The 26,659-nt window shown below is 44.5% G+C and overlaps 1 protein-coding gene across 4 annotated transcripts; it reads left to right on the top strand.

Moving 5' to 3' along the window:
• The first annotated feature begins 1,734 nt into the window (after positions 1-1,734).
• On the top strand, positions 1,735-25,714 carry nek5 (NIMA related kinase 5). 4 transcript variants are annotated; one of them, XM_023951099.2, is made up of 24 exons: positions 1,735-1,874; positions 3,254-3,464; positions 7,318-7,414; positions 7,496-7,593; positions 7,715-7,798; positions 9,739-9,809; positions 10,392-10,478; positions 12,560-12,614; positions 13,542-13,655; positions 15,343-15,423; positions 16,089-16,173; positions 16,721-16,806; positions 17,664-17,722; positions 19,120-19,311; positions 19,420-19,498; positions 20,706-20,822; positions 20,921-21,001; positions 22,986-23,045; positions 23,296-23,361; positions 23,458-23,541; positions 23,611-23,749; positions 23,827-23,946; positions 24,473-24,599; positions 25,431-25,714. In XM_023951099.2, the coding sequence occupies exons 2-24, from the start codon at positions 3,342-3,344 to the stop codon at positions 25,570-25,572; spliced, it is 2,247 nt and encodes a 748-aa protein (XP_023806867.1). In that variant the 5' UTR covers positions 1,735-1,874; positions 3,254-3,341; the 3' UTR covers positions 25,573-25,714. The 4 variants fall into 4 exon arrangements, with proteins under 4 accessions (XP_023806867.1, XP_011487488.1, XP_078795204.1 ...); XM_011489186.4 differs by having other exon boundaries at positions 1,739-1,874; positions 3,329-3,464; XM_078939078.1 differs by lacking the exon at positions 3,254-3,464 and having other exon boundaries at positions 1,739-1,874.
• The last annotated feature ends 945 nt before the right edge of the window (positions 25,715-26,659 follow it).

Below are 26,659 nucleotides of genomic sequence, written 5' to 3'. Positions count from 1 at the left end.
GTACAGCAGCCTTTGTTTGGGATTCCACAGGTCAGACGTTTCCTGTAGTTTTTCACCAGGGATTTTGGCCCACTCCCCCACACAGATCTCCTCTAGATCAGTCAGGTTTCTGGGATGAGAAACATGGAGTCTGAGTTCCCTCCAAAGATGTTTCCTTTTGCGTTGAGGTCTGGAGACTGGCTGGACCACTTCAGGACCTTGATATGCTTCTTTTGGAGCCACTCCTTTGTCCTCCTGGCTGTGCGCTTCAGGTCATTGTCATGTTGGAAGACCCAACCACGACCCGTCTTCAATGCTCTAACTGAGAAGGAGGTTGCTCCCTAAAATCTCCCAATACACACCCCAGTCATTAACTTCTTAAAATATACAATTATCTCCCATGATCCTCTGGATCGCCCAAATGGTCTTTGGCAAACTTTAAACGGGCCTGGACGTGTGCTGGTTTAAGCAGGGGATCCTTTCGTGTCATGCATTATTTCAAAGCATGACGTCTTAGTGGATTACCAACAGTAACCATGGAAACGGCGGTCATTGACCAGCTCCACCCGTGTAGTTCTGGGCTGAGTCCTCCCCGTCTTAGGATCACTGAGACTCCATGAGGTCAGATCTTGTGTGGAGCCCCGGTCTGAGGGAGCTTGACAGTCGTGTTTATCGTCTTCCATTTTCTAACAATTGCTCCATCAGTGGATCTTTTTTCACCGAGCTGCTTGGTAATTGCCCCGTTGCCCTTTCCAGACTTGTGACGGTCTTTGGAGAGCTCTTTGCTCTTGGCCGTGTTGGTAGTTGGAGTCTTGTATGGGGTGGACAGGTGTCTTGATACAGCCAGCCCCCCCAAACAGGTGGATAGTGGACTATTTAAAGGTAGACTAACCGCTCTCTGAGGGTCAGAATTCTAGCTGATAGACAGGGGTTCACATACTTATTTGCAGCAGTAGATGATTGAAGAAAATCATGCAATGTGATTTTTGTTTTAGATGATGTCTCACCGTGATCGTGCAGCTAAGATGAAAATATCAGACCGTCAAGATTTTCTAAGAGGGAGAACTAGCAAAACCACAGGGGGCTCAAATACTTATTTGCCTCTTTTATGTATTTGATTATGAATTGCTTGATGAATGTTGACTTTTGTGTTTTAAATTTTCTTCCGTTTAGTTTCAATTGTATTTATTTCTGTAAAACTTCTTTAACCGTGTTAAAAACCCAAACGGGTTTCTGTCACTCACCATCACAACATTTTATTTTCTATGTTTAATCCTACTTTTTGGACAAGAGTGTTCTTTTTATAAGATAAATCAAACCAGCTCCGAGCAAACCCTGCATTTAATGCTCGCCTCTGTACTGTATTATAAATTTATAAAAAGCAAACAAGAAACCAAAAAGCTCCACACAGACCCAAAGTTTTGTGTCTCTAATCGTTTGAAAGTCAGACAATTACAGAGCCTGTGACCCAAGATGGGTAGAAAAATGATCAAATAATTAATTTGCTCCCACAAAATAATTAATAAGGAAATTATTATTTCGTGTTAACGGATTAATTAATTTTTTACCCACGTCGGGTCACAGGCTCCATAAAACAACATCCCTCCAGTTAGAAAAATGATCTTACATTTTAAAAGTTGAGCTGATTGATGTCATCGTTTCATAATATTTTGTCTGGTAATGGTAAAAAAAAGTCTTCAGCCTGTTATGACAGAAACTACAACCCCCAGCATGCAACAGGGCCGTGCTCCGGCTTCCCGTAGTTTCTGAAGCTGAGGTCTTTTCCAGGCTCCGGCTCCGGCGGTTCACCTCACAGCCTCCGTACTTCCAGAATGTAGATGTGCTTCTGTGAACATTGGAACGGGCGACTTCCTGTTTTCCTGCAGATGTGAAAGGTAAGGATCAGCTTCAGAGCCAGAGGCCGTGTTGTTGTGGTCTCCATGGTAACGGCTTTGCCTCACAGCTGATGGGGCAGAAGGCTTTGAATTTGTCACAATGCTGTAAAAGGAGAACTCACAGCTTGTTATGGGATTCTAAAACCTCATATGTGCTGACTGAACAGGATTTTCCAAAAAAATGGTTCATTCAGAATGTTGTCGATTTGTCAGAGATCTGCAGACACAATGAATTGGATCTACTTATTTTAAGAGACTATTAGCACGTCTCCGACTTAAATTAATAAAACTGTAAGCTTTGGTTAAAACAAAAAGTGCAAGAGAGGAAAATGCAGGTCAAATCCCGTGAACTTGCTGATGGTAGTTTGGTTCTCTGGTTCCATTCATCAGGTTTTCGCAACCATCAACCCAGATTATTTTATGTCTTTATTTATTTTTTTCACTTATTTGTTCTCCTATTAATCCTTTCTTGTTCCCCTCTTCCTGCACTGTCTTTTCCCCAAAATGTTTTAAACAATGAGTAAAGTTTAAATGGTCCTACATAACATCCACAGGTTAGAAGGAGCAGTAAAGAAAAACATTTTGTTTACTGCTGTAAAAGATTTGTCTTTTTCAAAACTGGTGGGAAACAATTATTTTATATTTAACATATTTTACATAAACTTTGTTTTGGTCAAATTACATTAAATGTTCCCATTATTCATATGTTTTTTGTTCTCTCAGATAATCTTCGTTTCAGAATGATGTGTTGAGGCGACAACTGTATCCTCACCTTAACGCATTTGGTTTTTCATTTATCTCTGCTTCAAATCTTTGTAAAAAAAAAAAGCTAATTCAATGATTTTCAACCATCATTTCAACACTTCATGTCTGATTTTAAAGATCTACTTCAAACAAAATGGTGTTTTTGGAGTTTGAAAAGCTTGTAGCTGTGATGTAAAACAACAATGGCCGGCCACCCTGCTCTGCTCCATTCTGATCATCCACTGTCAGACAAACAGATCCATGAACGTCTCTGTTTCCTCGTCTGAGCAGGAATCTGGATCTAAACTGTATGAAGGGATAGCTCCGATGTTGCTTGTCCATTTTTGTTGCACCGCTTATGTTTGGTAGAGGGTGTGAGGGCTGTAAACTATCAGGAGAGAGTGTGAACAAAGGGGCTGATGGGAAATAAAGCCAGGCTTACTCACAGTCCCGCCTACAAGTCAGAGGTGAATTTCTGATGAACTCCTAGAAAATAACAGTTTTAAAAAAAATGTTGCCAAAAAACGCATCATCATAATTAAAAAAGAAAGATGATTGACGTTGGTCTTTAATGGAAACACATTGAACTAACATAAAACATAAAAAAAGACATCAAATGTGAAATATTTCCACAGATGACCTCCCAAAGCTAAACTGGAGTTGTGACTGAAGACAAACAGACATTCTTCATGTTGTGCTGTGTGCTGCAGCCTCTCCAGTGTTATGAACGACTACGAGGTTCTCTGGCAGATTGGAGAGGGAGCGTTTGGGAAAGCCTTCCTGGTCCGGAGCAAGACGGGAGGCGGAGACACGCAGTGTGTGATCAAACAGATCAACCTCCAGAAGGTCCAGCCGACGTCTCCACCCTGTTCCCTCCACTGCATCACTGCATCACTACATCACTGCATCCCTGCATCACTGCATCACTGCATCACTACATCACTGCAGTACTGCATCACTACATCACTACATCCCTGCATCACTGCATCACTGCATCACTACATCACTACATCACTGCATCACTGCATCACTACATCATTACATCACTGCATCACTGCATCACTACATCACTGCAGTACTGCATCACTACATCCCTGAATCACTGCATCACTACATCATTACATCACTACATCCCTGCATCACTGCATCACTGCATCACTGCATCACTGCATCACTACATCACTACATCACTGCATCACTGCATCACTACATCATTACATAATTGCATCACTGCATCACTGCATCACTGCATCCCTGCATCCCTGCATCACTGCATCACTACATCATTACATCACTGCATCACTACATCACTACATCACTGCATCACTGCATCACTGCATCACTACATCACTGCATCCCTGCATCACTGCATCACTACATCACTGCATCACTGCATCATTACATCACTGCATCACTGCATCACTACATCACTGCATCCCTGCATCCCTGCATCACTGCATCACTACATCATTACATCACTGCATCACTACATCACTACATCACTACATCACTACATCACTGCATCACTACATCATTACATCACTACATCATTACATCACTGCATCACTGCATCACTGCATCACTGCATCACTACATCATTACATCACTACATCACTGCAGTACTGCATCACTACATCCCTGCATCACTGCATCACTACATCACTGCATCACTGCATCACTACATCATTACATCACTGCATCACTACATCACTGCATCACTACATCACTGCATCACTGCATCACTGCATCACTACATCACTGCAGTACTGCATCACTACATCACTACATCCCTGCATCACTGCATCCCTGCATCACTGCATCACTACATCACTACATCACTGCATCACTACATCATTACATCACTGCATCACTGCATCACTACATCACTGCAGTACTGCATCACTACATCCCTGCATCACTGCATCACTACATCATTACATCACTGCATCACTACATCACTACATCACTGCATCACTGCATCACTACATCATTACATCACTGCATCACTACATCATTACATCACTGCATCACTACATCACTACATCACTGCATCACTGCATCACTACATCATTACATCACTGCATCACTACATCACTACATCACTACATCACTACATCACTGCATCCCTGCATCACTGCATCACTACATCATTACATCACTGCATCACTGCATCACTGCATCACTACATCATTACATCACTGCATCACTACATCACTGCATCACTACATCATTACATCACTGCATCACTACATCATTACATCACTGCATCACTGCATCACTGCATCACTACATCATTACATCACTGCATCACTGCATCACTGCATCACTACATCATTACATCACTGCATCACTACATCATTACATCACTGCATCACTGCATCACTACATCATTACATCACTGCATCACTGCATCACTACATCACTGCATCACTGCTTCACTGCATCACTGCATCACTACATCACTACATCACTGCATCACTGCATCACTACATCATTACATCACTGCATCACTGCATCACTGCATCACTACATCACTGCAGTACTGCATCACTACATCCCTGCATCACTGCATCACTACATCATTACATCACTGCATCACTACATCACTACATCACTGCATCACTGCATCACTACATCATTACATCACTGCATCACTACATCACTACATCACTGCATCACTACATCATTACATCACTACATCATTACATCACTGCATCACTACATCACTGCATCACTGCATCACTGCATCACTACATCATTACATCACTACATCACTGCAGTACTGCATCACTACATCCCTGCATCACTGCATCACTACATCATTACATCACTGCATCACTGCATCACTACATCATTACATCACTGCATCACTACATCACTGCATCACTACATCACTGCATCACTGCATCACTGCATCACTACATCACTGCAGTACTGCATCACTACATCACTACATCCCTGCATCACTGCATCCCTGCATCACTGCATCACTACATCACTACATCACTGCATCACTACATCATTACATCACTGCATCACTGCATCACTACATCACTGCAGTACTGCATCACTACATCCCTGCATCACTGCATCACTACATCATTACATCACTGCATCACTACATCACTACATCACTGCATCACTGCATCACTACATCATTACATCACTGCATCACTACATCATTACATCACTGCATCATTACATCACTACATCACTGCATCACTGCATCACTACATCATTACATCACTGCATCACTACATCACTACATCACTACATCACTACATCACTACATCACTGCATCCCTGCATCACTGCATCACTACATCATTACATCACTGCATCACTGCATCACTGCATCACTACATCACTGCATCACTACATCACTGCAGTACTGCATCACTACATCACTACATCCCTGCATCACTGCATCCCTGCATCACTACATCCCTGCATCACTACATCATTACATCATTACATCACTGCATCACTGCATCACTACATCACTACATCACTACATCACTGCATCACTGCATCACTACATCACTACATCACTGCATCCCTGCATCACTACATCACTGCAGTACTGCATCACTACATCACTACATCCCTGCATCACTGCATCCCTGCATCACTACATCATTACATCATTACATCACTGCATCACTGCATCACTGCATCACTACATCACTACAGTACTGCATCACGTCATTACTGCAGTACTGCATCACTACATCACTGCATCACTTCTCTCTGAACTCCTTTGAGGATTTTTAGAATTTCAGGAATCACATTGTGGTGAAGACGTTCCTGGTTTAAATCCCAGGTGGCAGCTGTCTGTGTGGAGTTTGCATGCCCCCCCGCATCCGTGGGTTTTCTCCGGGCGCTCCGGCTTCCCCCCACAGCCTAAAAACATGCTTCATGGGTTGATTGACGATGCTACATTGACCTTTGGCGTGAACGTAGTTGTGTGCACCAGCATGTGACCGGGTCAGGATGAACCCTGCCTTCAGCCAACTGCAGCTGGGATAGGCTCCAGCAACATTGTGAATGGAGGGAATACTGTGGAAATGGACATAGTAATACAGTATAAGTTACTGTATTATGTTACAAAGAATTCACTTTTTTGTACCTAAACTATTTTCTTCAGCAACATTCATTGTTGTATTTTTGTGCTTCACAGCTTTTTAACAATAGTCACTGATATGAATAGTGATATATTCAGCAAAATAACTATTTTTTAACGTCTTCAGACTCAAGCTCTTATTTAATATGTCATTTTTATTTAGCTTTGTGAGAGCTTTGATGGCAGAATGAAGTACTGTGGTGATGTCACCAAACTGTGTCGTCCACGTATGTCTCACAGTCACTGAGGCCTTTAACACTCCAGGGCCACAAACCTGTTATTCTGATCCTCTGGTTGGTGGATTAATATATTTAGAGTAATTTCTGGGATCTAACAATGAGGTTTCAATAGAAAAAAGCTCAAGTTTATTGAAACATTTGATTGGAAACACATCACCACATTACCTCGAACTAAGAAAAAAACTATTTAGAACATTTTTTTTTACACTTTTAACAATGACAAAGATGACAAATAAAGACAACTTGCACATCTACAGTATCAAAAAACCCTCATGTCAGCTGTCAGATGGACGTGGATGTATACGTCCACAGAATAACCGGGTGTGTTTGTCACTCAGATGTCAGCGAAGGAGAGAGAATCGTCCAGGAAGGAGGTGACGCTGCTGTCCAGGATGAGACACCCGAACATCGTCTCCTTCATCTCATCCTTTCTGGGTGAGTGTGCCGCCCTCCCGTTGCAGCATCTGCTGTGGCTGCAGCAGTTCACGTGTGCACCGCCCTCCTTCCTCTGCGTAGAAAAGGGAAGCCTCTTCATCGTGATGGAGTTCTGTGATGGAGGAGACCTCCTGAAGAAGATCAACATGCAGAGAGGAGTTCCCTTCAGGGAGGAGGAGGTTCGTACCAAACCCAACTTGAACTGCCTTTGTGATGTAAAGAAAGTTGATGTCAACTCCTCACTTAGAGGAAAGAAAGGTTTTCAGAGTGAAAATGAGCTTCATTGGGGTTTTTTCTCAGATCCTGGACTTGTTTGTTCAGATCTGCCTGGGTCTCAAACACATCCACGACAAGAAGGTTCTCCACCGAGACATCAAGTGTCAGGTCTGTCAATGCTGCTTCTTTTTCCTGACAGACTGAGCATTTCCTCTGTTTTTTACTGTGAGGAAACTGTTTTTTTCTAAATAGGACTGTAAAAAGGAAGGTTTAAGGTTCGTACCCACATTTCCCTGCACAGAGAAACGAATTAATAATGACTCAGAGACAAATACTTGTCTTTTGTGGAAGTTTTACTTCGCACAAGTAGCACAGACGGAGGGTTACAGACAGATGAACAGAATGCATTCAAAGTCCGCAGACCGAGGCTCAGGAAGATGGGTTTGGTATAAAAACCCTGCATTTGCATGTTCAGAAGTTATACACTGGACAATGATGTGAAAATCACGCCCACAGGCTGTTGCAGCCGAGGCGCTTCAAGGCCACAATGAAGTTATCTCTGAGGCATCACACACAGGAAAAGGGAGTATGAGAAACTGTGAGAAAATAGTTGACTGTGCTGTCTTCAAATGTAATATAATTTTGAGATGATACTATGTGCTTCATGAATTAAGTTTGAACCATTATTGCAATAAAAAGTTAAAGGGAGTTTCTTTCAACCCACAAGAATGTTTTTCCAACAGCCTGTCTGTTTAATGCAGGAATGAAGTGTTTGACAGAAATAGTAAAACCCAAAAACAGATGGACTCCGGTCTCACACTGACTCTGAAGCAGACACGTCTCCGCTCAGCTTCTGAGCTATTTCCTGAAGATAGAGCCCACTTTTCTACGTCAGAACCTCCGACTTCAGTCGTTGAAGATTCAATCCAACTTTTCCTCTAAAATGCTCGTTTCCAGAAGGAGAGATATTAAAGTGAAGAACGAGTGGTCTATTTTTTTAACCTGCTGTATCTGTCCCAAGAGCGGTTGGATCTGAGTGCAGTAGGTTTATTAGCTCAGCTAAAAGCCCACAAAGCTAAATCAGGGTCAGGCAGGCGGGGGTCAATAACAGGCATGAGATCATCAGAGGAGAAACGGGGGGGGGTCAGGATCCAGGCGAGAGTCGGGGCAGGCGACATGGCAAACAGAGTCAGAGTCAGGATCAGTTACCGTGACAATGCGCTGCACCCAACTCCCAATGTTAAAGTGCCTAGGATAGCACAAGGGTTACGCTACGTGACCGGAACTAATTTTTTAGGCGTGCGGTTATCACTTTTTAATGCAAACCCAGCAGCCAATCAGAATAGAGTATTCACCCGGACCGTGGTATAACTATTAATAAAAAACACGTGGGAACGTTTTGACAAAAGACCAAACGATGATGGGAGTGGATCTTTCAAGCCCTCTTTAGATTTTTTTGATATAATAATAATTGATACTTTATTTATCCCACAACGGGAAATTCTTCTCTGCATTTGACCCATTCCCTGGGGCAGCCGAACCGACCTCAGGAGGCAGTATCGTTAAGGGTCTTGCCCACTGGGTGATGTTATTTGCTCGCCATTGATATGGTAATTGCCCCCAGTACCATTGTTTGTTCCCCTCCGGGAATCGAACCCTAGATTCCTGCGAAGCCATTTACCTCACCAACTGAGCTGCTAACAGCTGATCCGTGTTTTGGACATTTCTCATTTGGTTAAAGAAGTAAATAAATGGAAAGATGCATTCTGTCCTTAAATGCACCAGATTCTTAAAAAAATAGTTGAACTTTCTGTCGGACAAGAATCCATTCTGACCAGACCCACGGTGAACATATGTGGCAGCGGTCCCCCGAGGTTAGGCTGCTTAATGAAGGAGCATTATCACTGCAGGGAATGTTCTGCAGAGCTCTGAACACAGAGCTCCCAGTCAGTCCAGAATATCTCCACAAAACTGACAGCAGGCCGAGGCCTCTGTGCACTGATCCCCTCCACACACACACACACACACACCCACACACACACACACACGCACACACAACAGCACAGTGTGTGAAAGCATGCCTTCATTCCCGCTCCTCTCTGCTGCAGAATATCTTCCTCACCAACGGGGGGATGAAAGCAAAGCTGGGCGACTTTGGCATCGCGAGAATGTTGAATAAGTAAGTCATCTCCACACTCAGGAACAGTCCAGCTGTCTGCGGCCCATGGAGAACTTCCAAACAGCTGATTATCATTCCACACAGCGCCGACCCGGACACAAAAACACCACCCAGGTCCTCCTGGGGTGTTTGGCTGCGAGGAGCCGGTCGGGACAGAAACTGTTGCAGGATTAGAAAAGGAAGCTTTTTAAAAAAAAGACATGGATTCACATATTATTGACTCATCATTATTGATTATTTCTATTTTCAGAGCAGTAATAGAGGGAAGATTGAATGAAAAGTTCCAATAGATGATTCACCTCCTCATCAAACACTGATGAACGTCTGTTTTCAGCAGCTTTTGTGTCACAGAAATGAAGAATTTCATTTTTTGGTTTTCTTTTTGCCCGATTTCAGCAGAAATAAAAGGAGACAACAGAAACCTGGAAGCTCCTTCACTCAGGCTTTCACACAGTTCTGCAGAATATTTGACACAATGTGGCTGCAGTCCTAACATTAGGATTGGGCAATGACTTTTTTATATCATTATTATGAAATCCCATGGGATGTAATCTAATATGGATCCTGTGTGGACACCCGTAGTTCCATGGATCTGGCCAGAACCTGTGTCGGGACTCCGTACTACCTCTCCCCGGAGATCTGCGAGAGCCGACCTTACAACAACAAGACGTACGTACGCCAACAGGCGCCGCCGCCACCACACTCCTCACAGTCACCTGATCTAATATTTCTGACTGAATCAGGATTCAGTTCAAGAAGAAAGGAAATGAGATTTAAAAAACAACAAACATGTATTTTCTTTATTATTTTGATCCACAATCAGTTTTTTGTAAAGACTGAATTAAAGGCAAAGGTGTGAAATATGTTTTGTTTCCACTGGTGCAAAAAATTATCAGTAATAAAAAAGCATGAAGAAGTGAGCAGCAGATCAGTGAGAGCATCCGTCTGTCTCACCATGTCTGGATTTGAACGGACCTTTTAACACTTTTAAAACTGGAGAACACTTTTAACACTTTGACTGAGGACGAGCCAAAGTCTTTTTTCAAAGAAAAACGACCATGACTAAAAAAATCAAAGGGTGACTAAAAGCCCCCTCCGCTGCAGGTGGAGGCATTGAGGTGGAGGGACTGACATGCTTACATAGTACTGTCCAGGCAAAACAGACTTTTGGGTTTGTGTTGCCATTTATTGACCCTTGTGCTATCTTAGATGACCCCACCCTTACATTGATGTGTTCTCCCTACCAGAGCACTGTCTAGTGGGTCTAGATGACCCAACTCCCAACATTAAAGTGCCTAGAATAGCACAAGGGTTACAGCAGATGATGTTAATTTCATAATCCAGAGCATAAATGATTGCAGAAGATATTAAAGTTTCAGGAAAATGCCAGCAATAAATTTGTTGTTTTAGTGAAACCAAATGATGAGGTAAAAACCGTGTGACCGCCTGTCTCCCAAACACCACCGGTGCTCGGACACCGGTACGGTTTTGTGGGCTCCACAGACTCCACCAGTGGTTGACCGAAACATAAGATACAGAAATATCCTCAAAGTAAAACCAAAACCAACCTAAACCAATTTCTCATCCAAACCAAGAACTCGACTGGCTCCTGCACTTTCAGACTCAAATAAAATTCAAATCCTTTACAAGGAAAATCTTTGGTGGCTTTGAAACATGCAAACCATCCACGGTCTGCTGAATCCAACAAGCCAAAATCCCACAGACCCCTAGAGAGAAATAAACGGCTGTTACTCAGTCATTCTGTTGGTCGGAAGAACCGTTCTGGATCCAAAACCTTTCGTCTATATGTTTTAATGATCCAAGTTATTCCAGTTATAAACTGACCAATCAGATGCCTCAGTAAGAGTATCTGGCCTCCTGTCGTAGGTTAGGAGTTTTTGATTGACAGATTTTCCAGAGCCCACTTTCAGTGGAAGGGTCGTGGTCCTTCTCCAGCTCACTTCTGAATGCAGAGAATGGTTGCCATAGAAACATTGACCCAGACCTGCAGGGACCAATCACGGCTTACTGGGGACGTGAATTTACATTTTTTTTCAGAGGGACTGAAGGGATCACTTCTGCTGGTGCCGGTTGGTTCATGTTGGGTCATGTCGGTTCATGACCCAACAGGAATCCGCTCTAAGTCTTGTCCGTACATGACATCTCAGAGTCTATTATCTTATTTTTCAAAACTACAGCTGCTGTCTTGTTGTTGCCTAACAGAAACAGGTTGAATTCCCATCCACGGCTGTGGTGCAGCTCTTGGACACAGTTCCCTCGAGCAAAACGCTGTCTGTGGAAGGTTGTGTGTGATCATAGAGGCTGTGAGTGTCATGGTTGTGAGATAACCTGTTCTGACTCACACAGACAGTGAAGCAGCTCCGGGTTTGGTTCAGTGCTTTGCTCCGTTGTTCCCGCTCTCCTGAGCTTTCCACTTTATCACAAACGGACTCGACCTCTTGAATGTCTACCTAACACTTTGTCTTGAATTCCTTTCGCAGTGTTGGGTCTTCAGGTAGGTTTTTCTTTTTGGGTCACTGCTTTGGTCTGTGTTCTGTGGTTTTTTCGTCATGAGATCCTCGGCTCAGGACAAAACAAAGACGTCTGCGTCCCTGACTCCACCAGGATGACCTAAACTGAACACAATGTCTGCGATGACTGAAAGGCTGGCTCCCACAGTCGTTTGGGCTGGAGAACACCTGCATGGAGCTGAGGACGGGTTCTGACCTTGATGCATGTCCTCTCTGCAGGGACGTCTGGTCTCTGGGCTGCGTCCTGTATGAACTCTGCACCCTGAGGCATCCTGTAAGCTGCACCACACCCGGCACACTCACAGCTCCACCACCTCTGTCAAGGCGCTCTGCAGAGAGATCTCACAGAGATGTTTAGAGTCTCCTGCACTGTATTGTGACACTAAGAAGCCGTTACAGGACTTTTCTGTTTCCGTTTCCTTAGGTTATAGTTGTAGGATTGCAGCTCTGGAACTGACCGGTACTGGAACAGACGATTGAGCTTGGATTTTCAGTCCAAACCTTTCCTAATCGTCCTGTTCTTGTGTACGACTGTTTCTGGTGTCTGTCTCCACCGTTCCCCTTCAGGTGTGAAGATTGTGTTAGGAAAGAATGGTATTGTTTTAAGGCAATACAGAGTTAGCCAAAGGGCTATTTTTCATCTGCAGTCCCTAGGTAGATGTTAAAATCACCCTAAAAAGTGAAAATAACATTGCATATTTACATAACATTATGTACAAATATTAAACTATACGTTCAGGAAAATTACCATTTAACCCAAAAGGAAACTGTGGATAAAACAATCCAAAATCAGACAAATGTGTGTACAAATACACACATACAAGACAAGATGGTAGCGGGATCAGTGAGAGGTTTGCTCATGTTGACAGCTCTGACTGTCAATGAGCCATTTCCTTAACTGTGTCTTACATGAATTCTATGAGTTTTGATTTCTAATAGTTATTGGGATGAAGTTCCACTCAGCTCCAACGGAAAAAAACTTTTTTCTGAGGGGAATGGTTCAGTCTCCTCTGACTGTGATCATCTGTCCGGATGTTAACAAACTGGTGAAGAGGAGAGGATGAGGAGCCCTGAATGATTTTGTACACGAGAGGCAGAGATTTAAACATTTGACCATGTTTCTCCAACAGTAATCCCTGTTTTTGTAATACTGGACCATAGTGAACAATGTTGGGTTTGTTTGTGTCTGCTCGTGTTCCAGTTTGAGGGCAGCAGCCTGCGCCAGCTGCTGGGTAAGATCTGCAGGGGCCGCTACGCCCCGGTCCCCACCCGCTACACCCACGAGCTCCGCCTCCTGGTCAACCAACTCTTCAAGGTCCCACCTTTTATGTGTTTGTCTGTGTGTGAGGTGAAGAGATTTGCCCCGACAGACAGAAGGTGCCAACGTTGAGCCGCTCACAGTGATCATTGACTGTAAATGAGAACTGGACTGAGTGAATATGAGGTCACACATAGAAAACGGCTCACTTCCTGCTCCAACCAAATGACGTCAATTTAGTCACCATTTTTTCACGAGACGGACGGCCTGTCGGAGCCAGAAATCATCAGTAAGCAGTGATTGGTCGATGTTGGTCAACGTTTCTATGCCAACCACTCTAGCCAATCAGGAGTGAGCTTGTTGGAAGGCCACAGCCCTACTACTTTGAAGATGGCTCAGGAGAATCTGTCAATCAAGCATTCTTGAGCCTTTTATTAAAGCATCTGATTGGTCAGTTTATGACATGAACGACTTGCAATAAAGAGAAAATATTAAAGTAATTGAGGATTATCAAAAACAACATAGAGAAGGTTTCTTCTGACCAATAGAAAGTCAGTAACCGCTGTTTATTTCTCTATGGGATTTTGCAGCTACTTCCTGTTTGGAACGCCAGGGGGAGGGGTCACCCAGGCCAGTTCTCAGATACAGTCAATGCAGCAGCTTCACATCCAGCCACACAAAAATGACTCCGACTGAAATAATTCTCAATCACCATCAATTTCACCAAAGAGTGACACCAATTTTTTTCAGTTTAGTTTCTATTTTCTGTTTCCCTAAAAAGACGGGCTGATCCAAAAGGTCTGGGGGGGGGGTCCGAGCTGTGAAGCTCCAACAAACACGACCAGGAAGAAAGAGGGATTTGGACTGAACTGCAGTCATTTAGATCACAGCACCTGAAATGAGCTGAAGGCATCAATTAAAACCACAGTTATTCAAAATGCAGAAGAAAACCGTTTAGTTTGATCTCATTTGGGGTCAAAAAAATAATGGCAATCAAAATGACACCATTGTAAAGTAGCAGAAAGCTGCAGACAGTGTGCGATCTTCCAGAAGGATGGGGGGCACAGCTGGTTAAGGAAAAGATCATTTGGCAAAAAATTAACGTAACTGAAGGAAAACTCTTTGGACGGTTGTAGCATTGGTGGTTTCCCACCTTGACTTGTACCTGCCCCCCCCCCTCACGAAGAGCGTGAAGGTCACAAAGATTGTGTAACTACAGAATTCTGCAGCCGTCGTGATGATCCAAGGGTGGGAATGATGGGATCACAGTGGTTTTATCCTGTTAGGATCCTGGTGACAGCTCCATGGATGACCCGTCAGAAGGACACTCGCTGTTTGGGCAGCTGTTGGGGAGATCACTGGGAGCGACGCGCCGAGGCGGGCGCCCACCGTCTGATGGACAAGCTGCAGTCAGCTGATTATTGCTGCCGGACCAGCCGCCATTGTCCAGCGGCCAAACAAAATCCTCCACTTTGGTCTGAGAATTGAAAATGATTGCAAAAAGTCCCATTCTGGTTTTACAGCAGGAAAATATGTCACAAGAAAAGAAAAGGAAGGAAATCACCTCTTCAGTCAGCTCACACATTCACATCTGTGCTTTCAACCAGGGGAAATTCTCCCTTTGGGGTTGAAATTCCTCCAGTGATATTTGACATTAGACTGAAGCAGAGAACTCGCATCTTTAGCCGTTTGAACTGTGGAGCTGGTTGACCTCCTCGCAGAACGAGCTTCTGATGTTTTTCAGGTCAACCCCCGCGACCGTCCGTCCATCAGCTCGGTCCTCCAGAGGCCGTTCCTGCAGAAACACATCAGCAAACACCACCAGGTACTGACCCTGCAAGCTGCCCTCTGAGCACAGCTGGACAAAGGAAACTGTACTAGACTTTGACTGGAGATGTGAATTCCTGGGAGTGAAATATTAGTAAGAAAAGTGTTTATGTTTCTGACAAAACTCAGCGTTTAATTGTCATTGGGGAGTCTTTATTGTAACATTTCTGCTAAACGCAGAAACATTTAAATGCAAAAAACTGTATTTGTGATGCAACTTCTCCATTTGATACAAAGTTATCGGAAACAATTACAGTAAAGTTATTTTAAATGATAAAAACATAATTAAATGAGATTTTAGGAAGTGACTGATCATTCAAAAAAAGTCCATTCAACCAGTTTTAGACATGTCATGTTCAGGATGGAACATGAACTTTGGCACACGGTGTGTTCAGACTGGATGGATGGAAACTTGATCCAAAAGTAACTTACTGTGCATTATGGGTAACTAAAAGCTGGCGTTAATGAGGTTTTATTACAGGTAAATTAGAATTTGCTATGTGTTATGAGGCGGAAAGTTCTCCCCGTGCAAAGAAAATACAGGGTTGGGTCGGGAAGGGCACCTGGCGCACAAATCTCTGCCGAATCAGTGAAGGCTGATTGGCCGTGGCGACCGCTGATGTTAACGTGTGCAGGTGTTTGAGTGTTGGATTGTGTTTGCAGGCCTCACACGACCACGCCGTCACACATCGCACAGAAACAGCCGCCAGGGCAAAAGCTGCTGGAGGGGGAACAGCTGACCCTGCAGGTAGAATGTGCCGCCAAACATCCCATTTCTGCACAAATGTGTTTTTGTTTGGTGGACTTTTGCACTTTTTTCCACGCTGATGATGATAAAGAGTGAGTGTCGGCACTCACAGTCCAGAAAACCGTTTTTCTTTAAGTTTTTGAATCTGTATTTGCTCAAACTCTTTCCTGTTCTGGGAAGCTTGTGACTGAGGCGTCTGCATGGAAGCAGTGCTGCACATGCGCTGTGGCGCCATCCAGTGGTGGTTCCCTGTCATGACACTGCTGCAGGTTGCTGCAGCCTGCATGGAGCCTCAGATCCCTGGAGTGTGATCTGCAGGGATCTGCTGCAGCCTCAGATCCCTGCAGGCGTGATCTCCTCACATCTCTGCACACAGACTGGCATCAGTTTGTAGACAGAGTCTCCGTTTTAGCATGTTGGTTCACAGACGTCACTGCAACCCGGCTCCCCCTCTAGAGATGGGCACTTTTGAAAACAAAATGTTTATTTTGCACAACCAAACTATGAAAACCTGGACCTGGATTTACATCAAACCCTTGTTTTCTAGAAAAAGATATGAGTTCTGCAGTTGCTGAGAAACCCGGTAAGCCGGGTCAGAGAGCTCACAGAAGCAAGGCTCCTGTCCCACACAGGGTAAGAACCAAACAAAAGGCTCCGGGACACACAAGGACACCGGGACACACCAGAATACAGGGACACACCGGGATACAGGGACACACTAGGACACACCGGGACACACAGGGACACACTGGGATACAGGGACACACTAGGATACACCGGGACACAGGGACACACTAGGACACACCGGGACACAAAGGGACACGGGGACACACTGGGATACAGGGACACACTAGGATACACCGGGTACAGGGATACACTAGGACACACGGGACACACAGCGACACCGGGACACACAGGGACACACAGGGACACCGGGACACACCGGAATACAGGGACACACCGGGGATACACTGGAACACACAGGGACACCGGGACACGCTCTTTTTCTGACTTCTGAGCTCGTTGTAACGGCTGCATTCATCAGATCGACCCAAACATTTCCATCAATGTGTCGTCACATTTGTCAGAAGCATTAGTTCAGACATTTCTGAGACCCAAAAACACAATCAGATTGAAATTCAAGATTATTCAGACGGTGGATGTATTTAGTTTTCTAATGATTTTTGGTGATAGGCATGAGAAACAGGCTCAGGAAGTCGACGTTCAGCTTCATCTTCTTTAGAGGAATGTTTTGCTCTCAAACAGAAGAAGGTAACTAATGCAGAACTAACTAATGCACGAATCAAATCCTCAAACGCTCCTAACTAGTCTGAGTTTCAGTGTTTTTCATTCTCTCACAGAGAGCTGCACACACGTCTGTAAATACAAGTAAACGTCAAACTTAAAAGGCACACCGCTTTTTAAACTGGAATGAGATACCTGCTACTTTTTCTTCTGTTTCCATTAAAACATGTTTATTTATTTGGCAGAATCCAAATCAAAGATCAAATCTGCCAACTGCGCAGAGAAAGGCTGCAGGGAATCAAAGGTGAGCGAACAGACGGGAACTGCAGCAGCTCACCTGATCAGAACACCTGAAACCTTTTTTTACTTTTTAAGTTTCTTTCTTGGAACGATGACATTCATGATCCGGTCTCTGTCCTATTGGCATTGCAAACACAGAGCGAGGGTTAAGCAGTGCACGGCGGACACGCCCATTTTTCCTTTCTGTTTTATCCAACATGAGAGAGAAAAAAACAACTTTTGAACTTTTTCAACAAACTCTGGCCACAAAGGCTTGATATGTTCAACCCAGTTGGTCCATAGTGTAATAAACACTGGTAAGAAGTGATTTTGTCCATCAAATATATATCATTTACAGGCTTCCAGGGGACGCCAATGTCTTGTTGTTGCTTTTTAGCGGCTGATTTTAAACTGCACATAAATAATTCCCTATTTGTTGATTGTCAAAGGGAGGGTAGAAACTTAAAAACGTAGCATTTCCACCACTTCTGTGTGGAATTCAGCCCAAAATGGCCAAAAGATGTGCCGACGATCCGCTTCCTGAGCCCCACGCCGCCTCCAGCGGTTTGCATCAGCGGCGCCAAAACCTGCTTTTTGCTTTGGGCTGATGAAAAATCTTGTTAGGCACTTCCAGTCCCATTTCCACCAGGCATGTGAGTTTGTACACCTTCATGGAGATTCAGGAAAATCCAACCGATCACAATCTGATACGGTCAGACTTCCCTCCATTATCCACTTTTCCCTAATGTCATTTGTTGAAAGTGTTTCTTTAGACAAATCCCTTCATAAAACTTACCAATAGCTCCTTTACTTATACTGTTCTTGTGAACTTTAAGGAATATTGAATTCCCCAATTGAAGTTACCTAAAAAAATCTGAGTTTTCTAACTGAAACTCGGCCTCTAGACGCTCTCAACCCAAGCTCCTAGCATTTGTACTGTCGCAGTCATGTGGTTTGGTGATAACAGGATTGGGTTTTCCAGGGTATCTGGAATAGGAAAGAAGTGTTTTCCTCCACCACATGCTGTAGTCCATCCATGGGGGAGCCAGAGAACAACAACAAGTCACCTCCAAATTTCTGGGTTTGAGGTTCAACAGAGAGGAATCCCTCACAGAGACATTGTCCAGATGATTTCTGCTCACTCAGAGTCTCTTAAGATGCAGAGAAACCCGTGAATTGATGTTTGTTTCATGTTAAGATGATCAAAAATGAAACAATCTGACACATTTGAGCATTTCAAGCCTTAAATTGTGTCAAATAAAACGATAGTAGTAGAAACATTTCCACGTCACCAGGAGGTCTGGCCCCGTCTGCGTTCTCCTCTGGAGCTCACGTCGGCTTTAGGTTCCACGCTGTGGTGGAACATCTGAGAATCTTCTTCACTGATCACAAACCTCCTGGACTTTGTGCTTCTGACTCCAGGCACTTTGGTCCACAGCTGATCAGCCAGTACCATCAGTACCATGTGCAGTTAGATGCTTTTCAGAGGAGGAACACGGATGGCACGCCTGCACCTCCTCCTCCTCCTCCTCCTCCTCTTCCTCAGGAGAAAGTGATGGATGTGGTGCTGCAGCATGAGGAGCAACCTGCTCGTCCTGCAGAGCCATACCAACGGTGAGCTGCAAACGTTTGGAAAACGATCGGTGGGGATTTGCTTCTGGAAGCAGAGCAGTGATGGTTCTGCCGGAACCTCACCAAGCTTTGATGGTGTTGGTGTCTCAGTGTGGCTGCAGCTCGTGAAGAATACCTCCAGAGGAGGCAGGAGGCCAACCTGTACAAGCTGAGAGCAGAGAAACAGCTGGTGAGGAGACCGGGACGCATCTGAACGCACATGGGTGCTTTTCCCTGTTCCTGTGCAAACATGACGTCCTCTGTTCTGCTGACTCTCTGCAGGGATTTCTGCTGTTTTATTTTGTTGCACACATGGTAGCAGCTCAGCGCTTTGCCCTCCTACTCTATACATTTTCTATAAATAAGCAGAAAAATCTACCAATGGGGTAAGAAAATTATTGGCCTTACCAATAAGCTGGGTTTTCTCAAAGTACCATTATTTTACTATTATAAAACCTTCTTGATAAGCAACAGTCTCATCCTAATCATCCTCATCCCTGGACAGGGACAAACGTAGCTGTCACACGTTTTGGGATGACTGCATGAAAATTCAGTTTTTCAGTGAGAGTTTTGAAAACAACCTTAAAGGTTCTACATCATACAAAATTCCCTTTTTTTTTTAGCTTTTAAGTATGTTATAATGTTCATTCCTCACATAACCCCCCCCCCCCCCCCCCCCCCCCCCCCAAAGTGGTGTTTTGGTACATTCCAGGACCTCCTCCAAAAACCTCTGAGCTCCAGCCCCCCCCCCAATCCACGAAAACGAGCAGATTCTTACACTGTGACGTAGATAATTAAGAACCGCCCCTTCCATGAAGAGAATGCACTGACAGCTCCGCCCCCCCAGGCTAACACACACGCCCACATTCTGGTGGCAATCGCCTAAAACGCTTTCATTTTTTATGCACAATCTGCACATTCATCTTTGGAAAAGTTCAGATGTTGTCCTGGGAGAAACGCAGACACGCCGCCAAGGCCGACTCTAGGATGACATCATGAAATGGACGGCACCAAGAAGGAGTGAAAGGCGGAGCCTCAGAGAGGGAGTCGTTTTACTTCCAGGCTGGAAAATGAGCTGCAAAAATAATTAATATTTAGTTAAAAAACACGTTCTTTAGTGTGCCAAAGGTGGAATATGCTCACATATATGGATATAGTTTACTCTGAAAGGCTTAGGAATAGAATAATATAGATCCTTTATGAAAGTCCTTTAGGAATAAAGGTCTTAAAAAGGCGGATCCGTCATGTGAGGTTCAGGCAGAGAACCAGAGCTGTGGACCCAGCTCAGCTCTGGTTCTGAACCAAAGGGTGTTAGTCTATGGATCCATTCACTTTGGTCTGTGTGCTTTCCACTGTTAAAAGCAGAACGACCTTTAACCTCTTACCCCGACTATTAGGGTCTGCGTCCGTGCACGGCTGAGCGCGGCAGGAAGCCTGGAGGTCAGGAGGAGGAGGAAGTGGGCGGAGCTGAACAGCAGCACAAGCTTCAGGACAGAAGACAGGAAGGACAGCAGGTGGACAGACAGACGGACAAAAGCTGCTCGTGGTCAGAAGCATGCGGGAGTGAAGCAGGTGTGTGTGTGTGTGTGGGTGTGTGTGTGTGTGTGTGCAGGAATACCTGCGTCAGCTGGAGCTCATCAGGCAGGAGTACCACCGAGACGTGAGGCTGATGAGGCAGAGACCTGCAGCACAGGTACGCCGACTCACCCAACACGGCTGGAAGGAGATGCAGCCCAAACAAACAACAATGAACCCTCTGTGGTGGGATGTTTAATAATATTCAACCCCAGCTTTAAGTGAGGGGGGGGGGGTCCTTATGATAACCCCCACGGAATGTTCCATTTCTGTCAGTAATAGTAGGTAGTACAGGGAAAACAAATTACAAATAATTATACCATGGTCCGGGTGAATACCCCATTCTGATTGGCTGCTGGATGTGCATTAAAAAGCAATAATGCACGGTGATAACTGCACGCCTAAAAAAGTAGGTCTGGGTCACATAGCCTAAATGTTCTGTATCACTGCGCCGGCTTCTTTAAAACAGACTTTATCTTCATCATCTGGACAAAAACAAGCGGTGTAACCCTTGTGCTATCCTGTGAACCCCCCCCCCCCCCCCCCGCCCCTTACATTGACGTGTTCTCCCTACCAAGACAAAGGTGGATAAATAGTCCTCTATTTGTGAATAAAGAGAACCAAATTGGAAAAATAACAATAATAAAGGACTAATAGTGACCATAGTATAAGCGGGTTAATGGCCAACGAAGTGTGCATGATCAGAAATTAACGCACTTTAGTGCGTTAATTTCACATAAGGTAAATAAATGAAGGTAAAAAGTGTCTTCCCTCAATCAAATATGCTTCTTTACAAATTCCAACAACAAATTCGTATTTATTGGAGCTTTTACAGACAGTGAATCCAACTTGGCCGTGGTCCCAAAAAGGACCGTTTTACCCAAAGAAGAGGCCAAAACGTCAGCCAGCTCAAGTGTGGTGATTGGTCACTGACTTATCATCCAACTACTAATGGCATGTTTCATTTCAAAATGTCAAAGGGCCAAAATAACGGTTAACGTCATCCGATAGAAGGTTAAAAGTACAAAGCAAAGACAGAAAAAGGAAAAATCTGAATCAAAATGAGTTTTAAAGTAACATTAGAATATAAACAAACTTTGTTTGTAAAAGTTGAAGGCTTTTATCCTCCGCACAGCGTATGACGTCACGCCAGGGCGGAGGAGATTGTTGTAAAGTAATCAAAGTTTGAGGTTCATTTGTGAAAAAACTGTAAATTGCATAACAAGACTAAAAGAAGTTGTAGCCTTGTGAGCATTTTAACATTTTGATGGTGTCTCTAGCTGAAAGAATGCCAAAATAAGAAGTTTGGTGAAAATGTCGGAAGCCTCTTTCGTTGAAACCCATTATAAAGCTGAAATTACCACTAAATTTAAAGGTTTATATTTCAGAAACAAAAACATCTATAAAAAATCTAAAAGACTTGGAATCAGTTTAAAGTCTTGTGAACAATTTGTAGTTTGAATTGTGTCTTTAGCTAAAAGTATGTTGAAGTTATAACTGTCAAAAGAAGCAAAGGTTTTCAAGTATTCCCCATTTATTTCAATGGAGGCAAAAATCCTGGAAAATCTTGAAAAGTTCAAGGATTTGAAGGAGCAAAAGTCACAGCTGGAAAAAGTTGAAAGAGCTGAACATTTGAAGCACCAAAAAATTAAAATGACTCAAAAACAGGTAACCTATCAGTCCAAAGGTAAGACATCAGCGCTTTACATTCAAGCAAAATCCTTTGATGTCATTCAGAGGGTCTTATTTAGTGAAGACAGCAATGAGAAACAGGAAAGGGAAGGAAAACGTCTTTTCTTTGTTTGGTCACATAAATCTGGGCTTCGTCAGAAAAGTGTTGCAATGACTTACTAAGTAGAACAAACAAGACTCTTTTCCTAAACAAAGGCTGAAGCAGAGTTTCACCCACTTCTTGTGGCCGTGGGTCCAAATATAGTAGAATCCATCAGGATGGAGCTTTTGTAGGTTTCTGCTGAGCCTTCAGACACGTCCCGGGCAGCAGCTGGATCACTGCGTTCAGCGCTGAGCAGGAAATGGAAAGGCTGGAAGACGGCGGCCCTCCTCCCCCCCTGAGAAGACTGATGTCATGCTGCGTTCCACAGCTCCAACGTGGAACCTTTGTGGTGGAGAAACCTGGACACCCAGAAGCGTCTGTAGTGCCGGTAAGATCCAGATCTGCTGAGATCCGGTCAAAGGCTCCGTCAAAGTCTGCTTCCTCAGTCCGGTCAGGACCTATCAGGACCTCAGGCCACATCCGAGTGGAGGGTCTACGCCTGGGAAACTCAAAGAACCCAAAACATTCATGAGGGGATCTTTAGCTGAAATCTACAATACATGCCCCCCCACACACAGTGCTAACCCCCACAGCTGCACTCATGCACCCAACTTCATTCATTTCCTCTGACTCTGCAGGATGTTGAAGCAGCTCTGCAGCAGATCAGAGAGGACAGCAGCGACCAGAGAAGACCCCAGCTCAAGGTGAGGAAGAGGAGACGAAGCTGCTGCTTCCAGCTCCATGAGCCTGTGAACCCATCTGTGAACGATGAGAAAGCTTCTCATGTGACGTTTCCCCAGAGAGGAATCACGTTTGAAGTTTGCTTAAACGAGGAAGAGCAGAAAGGAGAGGAGGTTTCAGAGGAGAGAGGACCCACAGAGGAGGTGACGCTCGGAGGAGGACGGAATCTGCTCCTCCTTTTCCCTTCACTCACTCTTTGAATCAAACTCCAGGACGGGAAGAGGATGGACCTGGAGGAGTGGTTTCGGGTCAGAAGAGGGTGGAGCATGAGGTGTCCTCAGACGGCGCTGGACGCCCTCGCCGACATGGACGTCAACTCGGCGTCCCACACGGCCGCTGGAGCAGCAGAAGGTGCAGGACGCGTCTGCGTTTGAGCCCAGATGTTTGTTTCCGTTTGCTCCTCACTGACCTACAGAGTTCCCTTTCAGCTCTCACAGAGGAGGGGGCTGCAGGTCGCAGGCGGTGGGTGGACACCCCCCCAAAATCCCTGCTGGATGCTCTGGGTCAGGCTGAACTGACATCATCCACTCTGGACTCACCGGCTGCAGGTCAGAACCCGGACAGAACCTGCAGACTTTCACCAGCAGCACCCGTGAAACAGAAAGTCTGACCGTTTCAGGGAGGCTTTACAGACCCCCCCCCATGAAAATGCTGTTTTGCACACTTTCTTGTAACATTTTCGGTTAATGGAAGACAATATTCAAAGAAAGTTTTGCTTAAAATTTCTGAATATTTCTTTATTGAAATCCTTCTGAATCAGGAGCAGATGAAAAAAAGAAGTTTGAAAAAGATCGTATTTGTGACGCCGAAAATAAGACGGGTGGGCCTCTAAGCTCCCAGAAAGAGGGAGGGGAAGGGGGGCGGGGTTGTTCTGCTCCAATGGTCCTGCCCACAACCCAGAGGTGGAGTTCCAGTGAACTTCTGCTGCTCTGCAGAAATTAAGTCCTAGAGAACGACATGGGTTTTTAGGATATTGACGATAATCAATAATCATAAGTAAAAGACCTCTGCGAACGCTTTGATCACAGATCAGAAGATGAAAATGGGAAACATTGAGATGTTTTGTCCTCACAGACCTGGAGTCAGAGGACATCACCAGAGAGGAGAACGAGGGAAAAAAGCCGGATGGGGAAGAGGAGGAAGACTCTGATGTGGAGTTGGATGCAGAGCGTCTGGAGCCGCGGTCCGATGACGATGACACGTGAGTTAACGGTTAACGTGGCAGTCTGTGAGCCGTTGACCTGACGATGACCCAACCCGGACATCAGAGCCAATCATCTGGAATAAAACCCCAAACAAAAGAGAAAACGCTTCAGAAGTTCTCAGGAGAGCACCAGCGGAACGGCGACTGATTGATTTTGCAGTTGAAGCCACGTTTACGTACATTTTAGATCAAAAACAAACATCATTTCTTGTCGTTTTTAAATTGTCCAACAGCTGAGCAAACAGATGAGAGCTCTTGTGTTGGACAGACTCTGACACACAAGGAGTATATTTGAATAAACCCCTTTTGTAATTTAGACTAAACTTTATATTATATATGATATTTGCATCCTTTTATTTTGGTGGACCGGACAAAAAAGAAGAAGAGGGACAAAGAGAGAGGGATGTTGGGGGGGGGGTAAAATCAGAAAGCATCAGAAAGCAAGAAGTTGCTGGAAGTTTATAATCATTGCTAAAAGGATAAAAGGGGCGGGGCCTGTCCACACACACAATCAGTTGTTACAAACATGCCTGTTGGCTCCAAAAATCTTCACACATAAACATTTCAACATGGACTCAACACGACTGGATGATGGAACGTAAAAGCAAGAGAGCAGGGAGGCACTCTCTCTCTCTGGCATCGGGGGCCCCTGTGGCCCCCGATGCCAGAGAGAGAGAGAGGCTGCAAGCTCCAGCCCAGCCTGTCCCCCTAAAAAAACGTTTATATCTATTCTCACAAAACACTGTGATGTTTTTCCATAAAGACAAAGAAGTGAAGAAGGAAAATAAACCTGGGATGAAGGCAGCTGAATTTCGTGGTTCTCAACAGGAACTTTGAGGAATCCGAGGACGAGCTGAAGGAGGAGGTGGCAGACTCCATGAGGAACCTGTTCGTCATGGAGGACTCCGGCTCCGAGGAGCACGGAGAAGCCCAGAGCTGCAACGGATCCTCAGCAGGTCCAGCCGTGTGACGGAGGAACCGAAGGGCGGCGGCATCCGTCCGGCTCACAGAAAAGCTGCTGCACACGAACAGCATCAGGCCTGCCGACCATGAACCAACACTAATGTCCCTTCTAACAAAAAACCCAAGAGTTTCTGAAAGCTTCAGGTCTGTTGGTCTGAGGTTAGAAAAAAAGCAAAGGAACCAGAGAATTACGAGCAGAACAGCAAGAGAAACCCCTGGAAGGAATGACTGTTTATGGACAAGAAGTTTGTTTCTCTAAACTGCCTCCTGTGTTCAGCTAAAGGAAAAGACTCTCACGTGTTTCTATGCAGACAAAATGTCTTGGTTTAGATTTCCCTGATGTGAGCAGATCATGTAGAATTTCAGGTCAGACTTTTCTTTTAGTGCTTTAAACATATTATTGGAGTATTTTCTCATGATGGACGACATCTAGAACAGAATTTAAGAAAGTTGCATTTCTGAGTGAGTATTTCTTTATTCAAATCAGGAGCAGACAAAAAAAATGCTGTTTGAAAAATGTATTATGAAAAAGAGGGGCGGGGCCAAAGTCTCCCTGCTCTGCTTAACCCTTGTGCTATCTTAGATTACCCCCCCCCCCCCCCCTTCCATTGACGTGTTCTCCCTACCATGACAAAGGTGGATAAAGGTGGAAAGATTTCATGGACACCAGTGAAGATCACAAATCATTGAAGAAACTGTCTAGTGGGTCTAGATCAGTGTTTTTCAACCAGTGTGCCGCGGCACACTAGTGTGCCGTGGGAGATGGTCAAGTGCGCCGTGGGAAATTGCCCTCATTAATCATTCACTGATCTAAAAACATTTTCCATCTCCAGGAAATCAGCTCTGTGTTCATCCAAACAGGCCCTGATAAAACACTGAGTAGTTAGGTATATAAAAGATCTTAAAATTACTTTTTCTTTGTGTTTATTTAATTCTATTAAAGACATTTTGATAAAAATCACGGTACCGCGATTTAGCTGCAGCTATAACTGTGTAAGGAAAAGTCCCGCCCCTTTAACTGTCTCCGCCAATCATTCTTGAAGGCTTAATCACATGTCATCAGTCTGACCAATCAGAAGTGGTTGAAGTCTTCA

The sequence above is a fragment of the Oryzias latipes genome, chromosome 21 (genome assembly GCF_053564925.1).
Source record: "Oryzias latipes strain Hd-rR chromosome 21, Olatipes_Hd-rR_3.1".
Classification (NCBI taxonomy): Eukaryota; Metazoa; Chordata; class Actinopteri; order Beloniformes; family Adrianichthyidae; genus Oryzias; species Oryzias latipes.
This window is presented reverse-complemented; position numbering and strand designations above follow the sequence as displayed.